The 15,435-nt window shown below is 38.3% G+C and overlaps 1 protein-coding gene across 20 annotated transcripts in view; it reads right to left on the bottom strand.

The window, feature by feature from the left end:
- Positions 1–15,435, bottom strand: part of NEO1 (neogenin 1) — a 252,978-nt gene that overhangs the window by 63,306 nt on the left and 174,237 nt on the right. For 13 of the 20 annotated variants that reach the window (XM_016927160.3, XM_063795256.1, XM_054667796.2 and 10 more), the window contains one exon: positions 5,416–5,635. In XM_016927160.3, the coding sequence (XP_016782649.1) occupies positions 5,416–5,635 (220 nt within the window). The remainder of the gene's footprint in view (positions 1–5,415; positions 5,636–15,435) is intronic. The other 7 variants (XM_063795258.1, XM_016927163.4, XM_016927166.4 and 4 more) reach the window with 1 other exon arrangement.

The following is a 15,435-nucleotide window of genomic DNA, read 5'->3' as shown; positions in this document are numbered from 1 at the left end:
TATATATTTTGTTTGCTTCTATGTGAAAGGGAAAAAATGGGAGAAATAAGTGAAGGTTACTAATACCTACATCAAATTTCTATAGAAGCATTACCATTAAAAAAAATCAGTCATAGGTGATCTGACACTATTGGTCTGAGGTCCCAGAAACAAGTTACTATGCAGAAAAACAACCCTTGGTTTTGGGATAAGATTCAAGGAGCATTTGAAACAACAATTCTCTTAAGTGTGTGGGGTTACAGTGGGACTCAGGTTAGAATGTGAAAGCTAAGAGTCAAAAGGGAAAGAAAAGGGCACACTTTATAGAAAGAAAGCACTGGGCTGGAAGTTAGGAGATGCAATTCTAGTTCTGGCAATGCTACTAGCTTGTGAGGAAAAGTCACTAATGCTTTCTGGGCCTCTCTTTATGTATTAAACGAAAAAATGAGACAGGGTGGGCAAACTTTTTCTTAAAGGGCCTGGTAGTAAATATTTATAGGCCAAGAGGCAAAATGGAGGATATTATATAGTTACCTATGTAACATTTCAAATGTAACTATTTAAAAATGTAAAAACTATTCTTAGCTCCGGGGCCATAAAAATAAATAATTGCTCCAATTTGGCACAGGGTCCATGGTTTGCTAACCCCTTGACTAGACTAACAGATCTCTAAGGCTTCAATCCAACTTTAAAGTGCTATGAATAGCAGAAATACCTTACTTTCCACATTCCACTTAATGGTTAATATAGAAAAGTACTGCTTTTTTAAGAAAGATGAAATTTTCATAGCTGAAAAGGCAGAGAGGAAGGACCCTCTGAAATCTCTGGCAACTCAGGTACCCAAAAGAATTACAGCTCATGACCAAGGCATATGGTGCCACCTGGTGGCTGAATTTTCAAATGCAGGAAGTGGGTGAATTTGTAAATGCAGGTAGTGGCATACATTCTCACATTGAATTCTTACCACACATCTGTGAAGTAAATATATTACTTTTGTTTTTTAGATGAGAAAATTTAAGCCGATAAGATTAATAAGAAAGTTTTGTTTATGTAACAATTAGCCAGGATATAGTCTTACGACTTAAAAAAATTAACTTCTCCCATTGCCTCTATTCAGAAATCATAAAGTAATGAAGCAACAAAAAACTATTATGGTCTCCCAAAATCTTCCTTTTAAATATTTCCCAAATTTGTCCTATCCACTTCAAGTCGCTGCTTTCATCTTCATCCAAGCCGACGACTAGCACGTATCTAGGCTAACATAATTACTACCCAATTTTGTCTCCCTGACTCTATTTTTTCTCTCCTTTAATCTTGGGTAGTGTTCCCAAAGTACTGTTTAATAAAATCACAGTGTACAACTTTCTTAACAGTCGAAAATGGTCCCTTCTTATCTGATTATGTCCAAATTCTCACTGGCATTCCAGCATCTGGCTCCAAACGTCCACTTTATTCTAATCTCTTACTAATTTCTGCCAAAAGCTCTGGGCCAGTTTGGCCAGCTTTCTTGCCTTTGCATCCTTCTCACAGCATACACACAGATGGCCTTACCTTGCACTTCCTCTTCCTTTACATACACTAGTCATGCCCACCTGCCCCTGCCAACTCAACTTCTGTATCTCTTCCAACTACAAATTAATTTACTAATCATTCCTGCTTACTCCAACCCACAATCTATCATAAAATTTAAATAAGTGTGTCTCACTGAAAACATTTAAATATAAAAGTACACATAGTTAAAAAAAAATAAGTCTCAATTCTCTTTTGTCAAAACCTGTCCTGCCCTGAGAGCTGACTGTGGCACATATTGACGCATATCTCACCAGACAGTCTCCATGCCAGGGTTTCTCAACCTTGGCACTACTGAGACATTGGGCAGGATAATTCTTTGTTGCGGGACTGTCCTGTGCATGGCAGGATGTTCATCAGCATCCCTGGCCTCTATCCACTAGATGTCAGTAAGTACCTCTACTGGTACTTACTGACGTTGTACCAGGCATTGCCAAATATCCCGAGGGATGAGGGGGCAAAACTGTCCCTGGTTGAGGATCACTGCTTTAGGCATTTACATACACATCAAAATATACAGACAGGTCATTTAAAAAAAACTGCTGCCACCATACTTACGGGTATACATACAGTCATGCACCACTTAACAACAGGGATATGTTCTGACAAATGCATCACGTGATTTCATCGTGTGAACATCACAGAATGCACTTATGCAAACCTCGATGGTATAGCTAGGTGTATATCCCACACACCTAGGCTGTATGGGATAGCCTATTGCTTCTAGGCTACGAACCTGCACAGCATGTTACTGTACTGAACGCTGTAGGCAATGGGAACACAATGGCAAGTGTCTATGTGTCTAAACACAGAAAAGGTACAGTAAAAAGACAGTGGTATAATCTTACGGGATCACCATTGTATACGCAGTCTGTCTGACTGAAGCGTTGTTATGTGATGCACGATTGTATATTAGGTGCCCATTCTTCTATCAGTGGATATTTACATAGTCTCCTTTTATAATCTTGCAAACAATGCTATAAATAAACGTGTTTGTATGAGGGCCCAATGCATACATATATCTGTATGTCTATAGGACAGTTACCTAGAAGTGTGATGGAAGGCTACGTATATTTAAAATATTTAAAAATTCTGCCAAATCACCTTCCCTAGACTATTCTAATTTATACTGCCACCAATAACCTAGAGTGGTTTTCCTCCTAGCTGTCAACTCATTGAACACTGGATATTATCAACTTAAAATTCTTGCCAGCTTTATAGATGAAAAATGATAACTTGGCCAGGCACGGTGGCTCATGCCTGTAATTCCAGCACTTTGGGAGGCCGAAGTGTATCACCTGAGGTCAGGAGTCCGATACCAGCCTGGCTAACACAGTGAAACCCCATCTCTACTAAAAATACAAAAATTACCCGGGCATGGTGGCAGGCACCTGTAATTCCAGCTACTTGGGAGGCTGAGGCAGGAGAATCGCTGGAACCTGGGAAGCGGAGGCTGCAGTGAGCCAAGATAGTGCCACTGCACTCCAGCCTGGGTGACCCAGCGAGACCTTTGTCTTCAAAACAAAACAAAACAAAACAAAACAAAAACAAACAAAAAAAACCCCATCATTTTGCTTCCAAGATTGCCTGAGATGGTGAAAACCTTTTTTTAACTCTAATGGGCTTTCCAGTACTATAAATCATCTGCTTGTATTATTTGTCTCTTGGGATATCTTTTATTTATAATTTGTAACTTTGTTACTCTTTCCTGTTATGGCTTCTGGATTTGCTATCTCCCTTTAAAAGCCCTTTCCTGTTCTCCAAATGATAAAAATCATTTCTATATTTTCTTCTAATATATTTATAGATTTTAAAAATATTTATCTCTTAATCCATCTATAATTTAAGATAGAGACATAACTTTTATTTTTCCCACCAAATGGATAATCAATCTCAACATGATTACTTGAATTATCTATTATTTCTCCACGGATTGAAATTAATGTATTCACTTAATAAATATTTACTGAGTGTTACTAAATGCCAGGCTCTGTTCCAGGTGCTGGAGAACTCTATTGAACAAGACAGACAGAATAAATAAGCTAATAAAAGAGAAAATTTCAGAGAGTAGTAAGTGCTCTCAAAAAAAAAAAAAAAAACCCAAACTAAAAGCGAAACAAACAAAAAAATACCACACACATACCAAAAAATAGGGTGATGTGACAGCAGTGGTGTTCTGGTGAATGTTTAACAATTGGCTCTGGTTTGCAGCATTTGTCACTGTAAACACTCCCACCATGCCCAATTTCAAGCTGCCAAGTCATGTCATTAGGTTTGCAAAATTTCCCGAGCATTTAACAATTAGCTTGGGAACAAGCTGGCTCTGATACCCCACTGTGTGACAGTCACCGAGGGGCTAAGTTTGGGTTGGTATTCAGGGAAAGCCTGAGGAGATGTCATCTAAAGATGATAGATAAGAAGCCAGATGTAACTCATGTGAGGAAAATGCATTTCTGGTAGAACGTACAATAAGAGCAAAAAACCTATTGCAGAAATAAAGCTTATTACGCAGAATTACTAAATGGTTTCTTCCTTCTGTGAAAGCTTATGAGATTTTCAATGAGATTTCAAAGTCTATTGAAGATATTTTAATGGTGATATTGAAACTTGCTGTTTGGCAGGAATGTCTTACCTTTTTTTATGTAAAGAACTATGTTTCTCTACCCTTGTAAAACTCAAAACATACAGCATAGCATTCAGGTAACTCCCATCTGTTGGTGTTAAATTATGCCACTTAGACTTCTTGAGAGTATTAAAGAAAGGGTCCTGCACTTGCTAAACTTGCCAGTCTGGTATTAACTACAATATACATCAACTATAAGCACGCTAATGGAAATACAAGCTTTAGCTGATGTGTTAGGGCTCCTACTAAAACACGTATCTTAGCTTTCTTATTCTGGTTGGAAGAGCACAGTGAAGGAATTTACTACTCGGCAATGTGTGAACAGTCAGCACGTGGCATGGTTCCTTCCAAAGAGTTTATAATCTGGTTGGGAAAACAGCACAAATACATAGAACATAATTGAAGAATAACAGCTTAAGGTAGTAAAAGATCACATATTACCATAATCAAGTGCCAATATTAGGGATACAAATACACGTACAAGGGAAATGCTCTATGTGCTGAAAAGGTGGGTAAAGATCTTTGAGAGCTTCATGGGGCTTAACCTGGGCCAAGAAGGATTAACTGAATTTACCTTCAGCTGAGAGAGTTGGGCAAGGAGAAGTGACTGAAGAGGACACGCTGGAAAAAAAGGCTATAGTGATTAGACTGGTTTCACTAGAAAGTCAGTTACATTGGGGAAAAAGGAAAAGCACGTTGGACAGATAAAGTGAAGCCAGCCTGTGGCACAAAGCAGCCTGGACATTATAGATCTTCCCCTATGAGCAATGTGAGCTCCTGAGGGGGTGGAAATGAAGAGGAATGTAATGAAAATGCTATTTTAGGAAAAGTCATCACTAACTACTCTTGTTCCATCAAGGAGAACCCCTGGAGCTCCGCAGCCCACACCACATAAGGGTGTGGCAAATATTCATTTAAGTTTACTTTAAAAAACTGTCTACCTTAATCTCTAGAATTTATACTGACTGAATCTTATGAAAAAAGGGCACTCCTTCTTACATTTAAATACGTCCACCTCAATAGCTGTATCTACCCTCTCCCTAAGTCATCCCAGAAAAGGAGAGACTACCAGGACTTTAGTCTGTTTGGGAGTTTATTTAATGACCTAAAATTAGGGAAGGTGCATCTCAGTGATCTTATTTTCTGGACTAAAAATTGGTACAGATACCAAGAGCCAGGGTGAGCATGACAAGGCTGCCGTGACCAAGAGGCAGCCAACTGGCTGCAGACACACAGGCACTTACCTAGCAATCCCTTCCTTGGTGTAGAACACAGAGTAGGTAAGGTTGTCTCCGTGAGGATCTGATGCAGGTGTCCGCCACGTCAATTTGATGAAGCGGGTAGAGACCAGGGAGGCCACGACATCCCGAGGAGCTGAAGGCAGTGGTCCCGTTGTGGCTGGTGCTAGATGGTCAGTAGTGGCACTGGTCAGTGAAGTGGGAGGTAATGTTGGGATGGCAACATCTTGTCATGTGCAAACATTGGGGAATATGAAGGGCAAACCACGACGGTTTTAAAAAAGAGAACAGAAAAAACAAAAAACAAAAAAGAAATAAACAAAACCACGATGGGAAATAAAATAAAATGAATGAACATAAAAAAGGCCATTAAACTGAAGGCTAACATGCAGGCCAGGGTAACTACTGAAAACTAATGGGCACTATTCAAAACACATCACTGTAGAGCAAGCAGACTTTCTGGCCACTATAATGGTTATGGGCAAGGGACGAGGGTGACAGCTGAGAATAAAACATCTCACAGAAGGCACAGCAGTGCCCATGTAATTTTCTTAATCCTGAAAGCAGCATGCAACATCTGTCAAACTTTGCATAAAAGTCTTGCAAATGACAAGACTTCACTATTTTCTTCTACTTTAACATATGGAATAGTATGGATGACCCTAGTTACACTGAGAGGCTCATGGCTATTGTGACTTCACTGCAGAGCTCCTTTGCAGGAGAATTGAGGGCCACATCTTCAACTTTAGTCTAATATTAAACCCTGCACCTCTGTATTTGGTAATCCTGCGGGGGAAGGTTGATAAACTTCTTCATTGTAAGTTATACCTTGCTGTTTTGTCAATTCATTTAGCTAGGACAGTATAAAATCCTGAACCAAAAATTCCAAAGCCAAAAAATTGCAAGTCAGGTAGCTAATCTGTTTGTTACACTCTTCACTGCGATGTATACTGAAACAGCTTGCACACCTCAAGGACTGGATGGGAGAAAGGAAGCAGTGGCGAGGCAAAGCTGCTAGTCAAAAGCCACTTTTGTATAGCGGTAGCCATGGGTAACTTCATAACTTCCAAGGCAGCCCATTCTACTGATGAAAAACAAAAACAACAGTCCTGATTGTAGAATTTTATTCCTAATATTGAACCTAAAATCTCTTTCACTTCGGAGTTAGAGAGTACAAGTTTAATCTCACAATTTTTAACTGAAAGACTTCATCAGAATCATGTTCGAACATTAAAAGGGAAATTAGTAGGAGAGACGTAGAGAGGAAAACATGAAAACCGTGAACCTAGTTTTGAATGAAGAGGTGGAGCAACAACCTCCTGGAAATGTCTGTGAACTGCGAGAGTGTAATGTGATGCAGTCTAAATAAATACGCCACATGAAATGAATTATCTATCTCAGGGAAATGGCAAAGGAGGACCAACCTAAAATCTCTAGATAGGTGGAAAGGGAGAAGAGTAATCCAATAGCTACCACTTCTTGAATACCTTACATATGGCACTCTGGCTCTCTATATAGATCATTCAATCCTTACAGCAGCTCTATAAAATAGGTACAATCATTATCTCTAACTTATATGTAGAGACTGACATTGCTAAATCACTTGCCCTAGGTCACAGAGAATGAGTGGTGGAGTGGTATTAATAAAATCAACTTTGGTTTTCAGTTTAAAAGACCTCTGGATATAGCCAAGCGGAGTCTGAAAACTTGACTTCCAGTTCTTGTGCAAATCACACAAGAGAGCCTTGTTCTCTCTCACGCTCCCTTTTTTTTTCTCCTCCCTTGGTAGTGCTTTTAAGAGTGCAGATTGTTATAAGAATGTAAGATAATGCAGTTTTAGCCCCGACATTAAGTACATGCTTCACTAAAGCAAGTGTCAACACTACAAAACATTAACTCTGAATGGTTGCTGAGGCCTTGTAGTACTGTACACATCAACAGATGCACTGCCTTAGAGGAAATAAATACCTCTCATTCACAGCTTTCAGAGTTTGTCTTTATATATTTTGTCAGTTTACTCACACAATAACCCTATGAGGTAGGCTGGAAACGACAGGATTAGATGCTGAGATAAAGGTTAGGAAGGAGTCAAAGACTTCCAAGTTACTAGCTTAGGAGACTGTGGAGCCTGAGGTGTCATTAACAGAGAAGACAACAGATTGAGGGGGAGATTATGAATTTGGTTTTGAATATGCTGTGTTTAAAGTCACAATTCAACACCTATGGAATAAATGAGATGCAAATGAAAATATGGATCTCCGATTATTGTAAAATTAAAAGTCATTAAAAACCCTTATTGGGAAATGATTCAAAAAGTAGCCTGAACAGTCTTGCTTTGCAGCCTCATTTGCATGTCCATCTAGAAACACACTAAGCTGCCTCCAATTCTGACCCAACTCACCAAACTTAATTCTTCCCAACTATCTACTGGCTAGAGAGGAGAGAAAGTTTGCTGTGTGAGAGGCAGCAGAGCACACCGGAAAGACCCCAGGACTTCGAGTACAAAGACTTATGTTCAAAACTTGACTCTTCTAATATGCGAGGTTGGGTAAATCACTCTGATGTCAGTTTCCTTATCTGTAAATTAGGAATAATAATGCTCCCTACCTAAACCCCAAGCTGATATGAACCAGACAAATACCAAACAAAAGTGCATGTGGAAGCTCTGCGTACATGTTATTTACTATGACTAGCTTGAATGAGTAACAACATAAGGATTTCAGTAGGAAAGCAGCTGGGGAGGGAATGCAAGCAGGGAGGACGAGGTGATGGGAGTAATGAGTGATAACAGAATCACTTAGATAGGGAAAACTCAATTACCCTACTGAACTTCCACAGCACAGATCTATAACTCTTTAACGGCATCCAGCACACCCTATTTCCATTTTTCATGTTTACATTGTATTACTTCCACCAATCTATAAGCTCCTTAAGGACAAAATATGTATCAATTTCATCTGGGAATCACTCAACATGCCTCTGTATACTTTAGATAACCAAGTGTATATTTATTGAATTAATAAATGGAAGGAAATTCAGGGAGAACATGAGTACGATGAAGACAATGTTTCTAGAATCTCATTACAAAAGGCAATATTTTAATCTCTTTGGTTGACACAAAGTGTATATAAATAACATTTATATAATGATATACCATTTGTAAAGCAAATGTTTTATTAGTTATACAGGGAATAAAAGTATAAAAAATGCCTGATCATTGTAAATCATTCCTAATTAACCATGGGAAAAATCCATGCCCACTGTGGCCCCAGTGTTCTCTATCAGCTTTCCCCAGGTTGATTCTATTGCTGCTGTTCCATATCCTAGCTAAGCAGGTAAGAGAAAGCAACTTATGTTATCACAGAGTATCAAACAGGCAGTTAAGTTACACTAGCATCAATGGCAAGATGATGTAGATCGGGACTTTAGACTCCTGGCATGATGGTTTGAGACTGACAAATCCTCTTCCCCCAAAGCAACTATAAAGCGGGAAAAAACTGTCAAAAACTGGAAACTGACCAAAGACATATAACAAGCTGAGAAGCATCTGTTCATGAAAATTACCAGACTTCACACACAAACAGTGTCTGAGGCATCCCCCTCTAGCTCTGCTAGAGTGATTGTTCAACCAGGCTAGCGCAGGCCCTACAAACCAGTGGCTTTGCTGCTGTTGCCAGAAGAGCTCATTTGATATGGAGTGGTGTCAATTAGAGGAGCAATCCTGGTGGCAAGTGAATAGGAAGGGCCAGTGCTCTGCTGGCCTGAGGTTGTATCTCATTGAGGCAAGCAATGGATGGTAGACTAGCCATGGAACAAGGTATTCCATGAGGTAAGAAAGTGGTGAGAAGGCTTGGTAACCTCTGCACATATCCTAGGTTGACTGAAGGCCATGTGTATGTACCCTAGGGACTGCAGCAGGCCCAAGCCACTCACACACCCCCGGCAGATGAAACCTGTGTGTGTGTGTTCACAAGACAACTGAGAGAGCCCGGTAGAAAGCAAAGGCTGGGCAAACTAAAAAATAATCCAGATTTTGAATGCACTCCCCAAACCACACAAAGACCCATCAGCTCAAAGTGGTAGGCTTATTGGCTTGAGGTATTTGAGCATAACTGCTGACTAATCTTTGGTTCAGCACTAATCTATACAGACACAGGGCAAAATCTAAACAGAGACTTTTAGAAAATGCAAATAAAAAGATAATCAAAACTAAATACTAAACAAAAACATCTGTGGTTGCACACCCTGGGAGAGGCAGAAATCACAGATTTAGTACAGGCAAGTTATTAAACAAACAAAACAAGAAAAACTGCTAGGGGGTGGGAGGAAGAGTCAGAATCCACAGTTGCTACAATTTATTATCCAAAATATCCAATATTCAACAAAAGTGAAGAGACATGCAAAGAAATAAAGTGTGACTCATACTCAAGGGGTAAAAAAGACAGTCATTACAAAATGTCTTTCTTGGAATGTCCTCAGATACTGGATTTAACAAAGACTTCAAAGTGGCTATTTAAATATATTCTAAGAACTAAAGAAACTGTCAGGAACTAAGCAGGATCTGAGAGTTTACCTTATTGATAAGCTAACAAGTTAGCTTATTACTGATTCATGGGTGCTGGCAGATGGTACAAGTGCTGCATCAGAGACAAAGAACTTTATTACTCATGGCAGTGGAGGCAGCTAGAGTTTCTCGTTTGTTTTGGTCAGTTTCCCATGCCCCCAAAGTCCCATGAAGGCAATACGGAGGGGCCAGGATGGATGCCTGCATATTCAGGGTCTTGCTCTATCACCCAGGCTGGAGTGCAGTGGCACGATCATGGCTCACTGCAGCCTCCGCCTCTCAGGCTCACCTCAGCCTCCCTGAGCAGCTAGGACCACAGGCATGCACATCCACGCCTGGCTAATTTTTTCTACTTTTAGTAGAGATGGGGTTTCACCATGTTGCCCAGGCTGGTCTTGAACTCCTGAGCTCATGCAATCCACCCACTTCGGCCTCTCAAAAGTGCTGGGATTACAGGCAGGAGCCACCACATGTGACCTGTTTACTACTTTTATAGCAAGAGGAAGCAGGCCCCAGACAAACAGCAGGCTTACTGTGGATATCTAATTTAATTCTGTTGTGGTCAGAGAACACACTATATATTATTTTGGTCTTTTAAAATGTATTGAGACTTGTTTTGTGTCCTAGCATGTGGTCTATCCTGGAGGTTGTTCCATGTGTGCCTGAAAAAAATCTGTATCTGCAGATTCTTATAAAGAAGATTATGAAGATTCATAATGTCAGTTAGGTCAAGCTGGTTGACAGCGTTATTTAACTATTTTATATCCTTCCTAACTTTGTCTAATAGTTTTAGCAGTTTTTGACAGAATATTGAAATCTGCAATTATTATTGAATTATGTTATTTCTTCCCTGAATATAACAATTATAAATGCATACATATCTAACAAAAAAGCCCCAAAATATGAAAGCAAAAAATGACAGAATTAAAAAGAAATCTGAGAAAACCCCAAATATTTGAAAATTAAACATGCTCTTAAACAATCCTAGGGTCAAAGAAGAAATCATAAGAAAAATTTAAAAAAATTTTTTTAACAGGCCAGGCATGGTGGCTTATGCCTATATAAACGCAGCACTTTGGGAGGCTGAAGTGGTGGATCACTTGAGCCCAGAAATTTAAGACCAGCCTGGGCAACATAGCGAGACCCCATCTCTACAAAAAATACAAAGAATTATCCAGGCATGCTGGTGTGCACCTGTAGTCCCAGCTACTTGAGAAGCTGAGGCAGGAGGATCACTTAAACCCAGGAGGTTGAGGCTGCAGTGGGTCATAATTGTACCACTGCAGTCCAGCCTGGGTGATCGTGAGACTCTGCCTCAAAAACACAATTTTTTTTAACACTATAAAAATAAAAACACAATGTATTAAAAATTACAGGATGCAGCTAGAGTGGTGCTTTAAGGGAAATGTAGTGCTTTACCTACATCAGAAAGAAGAGAGGTCTCAAATGAATTACCTAAGCTTCTATCTCAGGTAGAAGACTAGGAAACTAAGAGAAGACACAAGTTACTCAAATCAAAAATAAAAGAAGGGACAATAGTACAATACTACCAACCCTACAGATAACTAAAAAAGCTTTAATGGAATATTTTGGGAAAAAAAATTGCCAACCAATCAGACATATTAGAGGAAGGGGAAAAATTCTTAGAAGAACATAAACTGCCAAATCTATCAAGAAAAAACATGAAGTCTGAACGACCTATAATAGAGAAACTGAATTAGTAAGTAAAAATCTTCCTATACAAAGAAAATTCTAAGTCCAAATGGCTTTACTGCTGGATGTTATCAAATATTTGAAAAGAGAAATAATACTAATCCTTCACAAACTTTTTCAGGAAATAGAGAAGGAGAAACATTTCCCAACTCATTCCTGTGCGTTCAGTATTACTCTGTTATCAAAGCCCAACAAAGAAAAGAAAGAAACACGACACATGAAAAGAAAGAAACACGACACATGAAAAGAAAGCAACAGACCAGTATCCCTTATGATCATAGTATAAAACTCCTTACCAAAATGTTAGCAAGCCACATTTGGTAACACATTAAAAAATTATATGCCATGACCAAGTAGAATTTATCATAGGAATTCAAGACAGTTTAATGTTCCAAAATCAACTAAACACATCACATTAAGAGAAAAAAGAAAAACCACTAGTTATCTCACTAGACACAGAAAAAGCATTTGACAAAATGAAACACCCATTCATGATAAAAACTCTCAACAAACTAGGAAAAGAAGTAAAATTCCTCAACCTGAAAAGCCTACAGTGAGCACTGTATGTAATGGTGAAAGATTAAATGCTTTTTCCCTAAGATTAGAAACAAGACAAGGATATTAGTTTCTCATTCCTTAGTACTAAAAGTCCTAGCAAGTGCAAAATGGCAAGAAAAAGAGAAAAAGGAAATACTGATGGGAAAGGAAGAAGTAACACTATTTTCATGTGTGAATGACATAATTATCTATGCAGAAAACCCTCATGAGTCTACTGAAAAAAAAAAAAACAACTAAAACTAATAAGTAAGGCTAGCAAGGTCGGAGGATATGAAAACCAACTGTAGTTCTATATTTTAGGAACAATCCAAAAATGAAATTAAGAAATCAATTCCATTCACAAATTCCACTCACAATAGCATCAAAAAGAATTAAAATACTTAGAAATAAATTTAACAAAAATATCTAGGAATAAATTTTAAGATACTCAGGAATAAACCTAAAAGAAGTGTAAGATTGGTACAAAGAAAAAATTACAACACATTGCAGAGAGAAATTAAAGAAGATCTAAATAAATAGATAGTCCATGTTCATGAATTGAACAACTCAAAGTTGTTAATAAGGCAACTATTAACATGCTAGAAGAAATGCAAAATGCTAGAAGAAATGCAAAAGACCTAGAATAGCCAAATCAATTATCAAAAAGAACAAAAAAAGTTGGAGGATTTCAAAATTTACTGTACTTCAAAATTTACTAATTTCAAAATTTACTGTAAAGCTACAGTAATCAAGACATATGAATAGGCACATCGATCAATGAGATAATTCAGAGTCCAGAAATAAACCCTTATATTTGTGGTCAATTGATTTTTGGCCAAGGTGTCAAGAAATTTCAATGTGGGAAGAACAGTCTTTTCAACAACTGGTGCTGAGACAACAATATATCCACATGCAAAGTAATGAACTCACATCATATATAAAAATTAACAAAATATCTCATAGTCTTAATCTAAGAACTAAACTTCTAGAAGACTTCATGTCTTGAGTTAGCAAAGAATTTTTATACGTTACATCAAACGCACAAGACATAAAAGAAAGTATGCCCTGATAAATTGGATTCTATTAAAAACAAATACTTCTGCACTAAAAAAAAACCCAGAAAAAACAAAACAAAAACAACAACAACAACAAAAAACAACCCAAAACTAAGTAAATGAAAAGCAACAGACTGGCAGACAATATTTCCAAATCATGTATCTGATAAAAAAAAAAAAAAACTTATACCCAAAATACATAATGAACTCTTACAACTCATTAAGAAAACAACCAAAGTTAAAAAAAAAAAAGGCAATAGCTTTGAATAGTCATTTCATCAAAGAAAACATAGAATAAGCACATGAAAATGACATCATTAGTCATTAGGGAAATGTAAATTAAGAGCGCAATGAGATAACTACTCTGGTGGCAGAAGGGAAAGCAACCAGCCTGACTCTAAGAAACAAAGGTTTTTACTACATGTGGCCTACAGATCTGTATTTTTCATGTTTGCTTTGGGCCCTTGATGACTGGTCGGCATTTATAAAAGTCTTTGATAATTTCTGGACACTTTAATTTTATGAAGACTTCAGATAGATTTTAAGCTCAGGTGTTTTGAGCAAAAGAAATGTCCTAGGACTGTGTAACTATTGCTGTTTTACACTAGGAAAAAAAAGGATGTTTAAGAGTTTCAACTATCCAGTCTTTCTTTCAACAGCTTTACTGAAGTATGATTTACATACCATAAAGTTCACCCATTGTAACTGTACCAAACAGCCTCCAGAATAAGTCTAAACATCTCAGGACAGTGTTCAAAGTCCTCCAGACTGGTCCCATCCTCGCTTTCTAGGCTTATTTCCTAAACAGGATGTGCTCTTGATTTGCTTGGTTACTTAACAAGAAGGAACTTTATAGCTTTTATACCTTTGTTCATACTGCTACTATGTTTAGAACAGTATGTAAACACCATGTAAATCTGAATCAAGCCAAAGGCCACTGGGAAATCTATTTGAGAAAAGGTATTACATTTTCAAATGTGAGCATTGCTGTCCGCTCTGACCTGCTGCTCAAATGCTTGGCAGCAGCTTCACACTGGCCCAGTCGCTGAAACCTAAGGGCCTGCACAGGGTTGTAAGTAGCAGAAACTGAATTGTTCCGTGGAAGTTCCTAAAGAATGATGACGTTTCTCCTGATCTGGCTTTTTTGTTTGTTTGTTTTTGAGATGGAGTCTGTTGCCCAGGCTGGAGTGCAGTGGTGTGATAGCTCACTGCAGCCTCTGCCTCCTGGGTTCAAGCAATTCTCCTGCGTCAGCCTCCTGGGTAGCTGGGATTATAGGCATGCGCCACCACACCCGGCTAATTTTTGTATTTTTAGCAGAGACGGGGTTTCACCATGTTGGTCAGGCTGGTCTCGAACTCCTGACCTCAAGTGATGTGCCTGTCTTGGCCTCCCAAAGTGCTGGGATTACAGGTATGAGCCACTGCGCCCGGCCTGACCCGGCTTTATATTGAGTAAGTCATCAGAGCTGCTCCTAATATTTCTGAGAATTAACTTTCAAAATCTAGCTATGCTGTGGTTGACGGTTCCAGTTTCAATACATTAGATTTGTGACTGATAAAGTGTCACTTAGTAACAGTCTATAATTATTAGTTTAACCAATACATGTATTTGAAAGTTTCTGAAGGTGGAGATCATTAAATTTTGCACTAGGCATGTTGCACCCTTGGTTAAGCAGATCCCCAATTATCCTAATTTGACGCCCACTCACACCAACTACAGCTGTGAGCAGGTACATTTACATTTTCTTTTTGGAATCCAAATTTTGTTCCTTTTTCATAACCTTTCTTTGAAAATAGTTTTGAAATTTCTTTAAAAATTTCTAAGCTCATTTGAAAGGTAGGAAAGTATCATGGGAAATATTCTTTCTCTCTGGCCCTTCATTAGGAATCTACTAAATTGTTATTTCCCTGGAATGTTCACTCTAACATTATTCAGAATTCATTATTCAGAACGGAGTCAGATTTACATGGTGCTTATTACTCCAAACATAGTAACAGTGTGAACAAAAGTATAGTTCCACAGAATATTACTTTTGGGAAATGTTAACACATATACCGTAAAATAAAAAAGAAAACAACAATCAAATTTGGGAGATTGTAGAGATTTGCCATGCATATTAGTATGTTAATGACTCCTAGCACCTCTTCTGTTTGTTA

Source organism: Pan troglodytes, chromosome 16 (assembly GCF_028858775.2).
Source record: "Pan troglodytes isolate AG18354 chromosome 16, NHGRI_mPanTro3-v2.0_pri, whole genome shotgun sequence".
Classification (NCBI taxonomy): domain Eukaryota; kingdom Metazoa; phylum Chordata; class Mammalia; order Primates; family Hominidae; genus Pan; species Pan troglodytes.
This window is presented reverse-complemented; position numbering and strand designations above follow the sequence as displayed.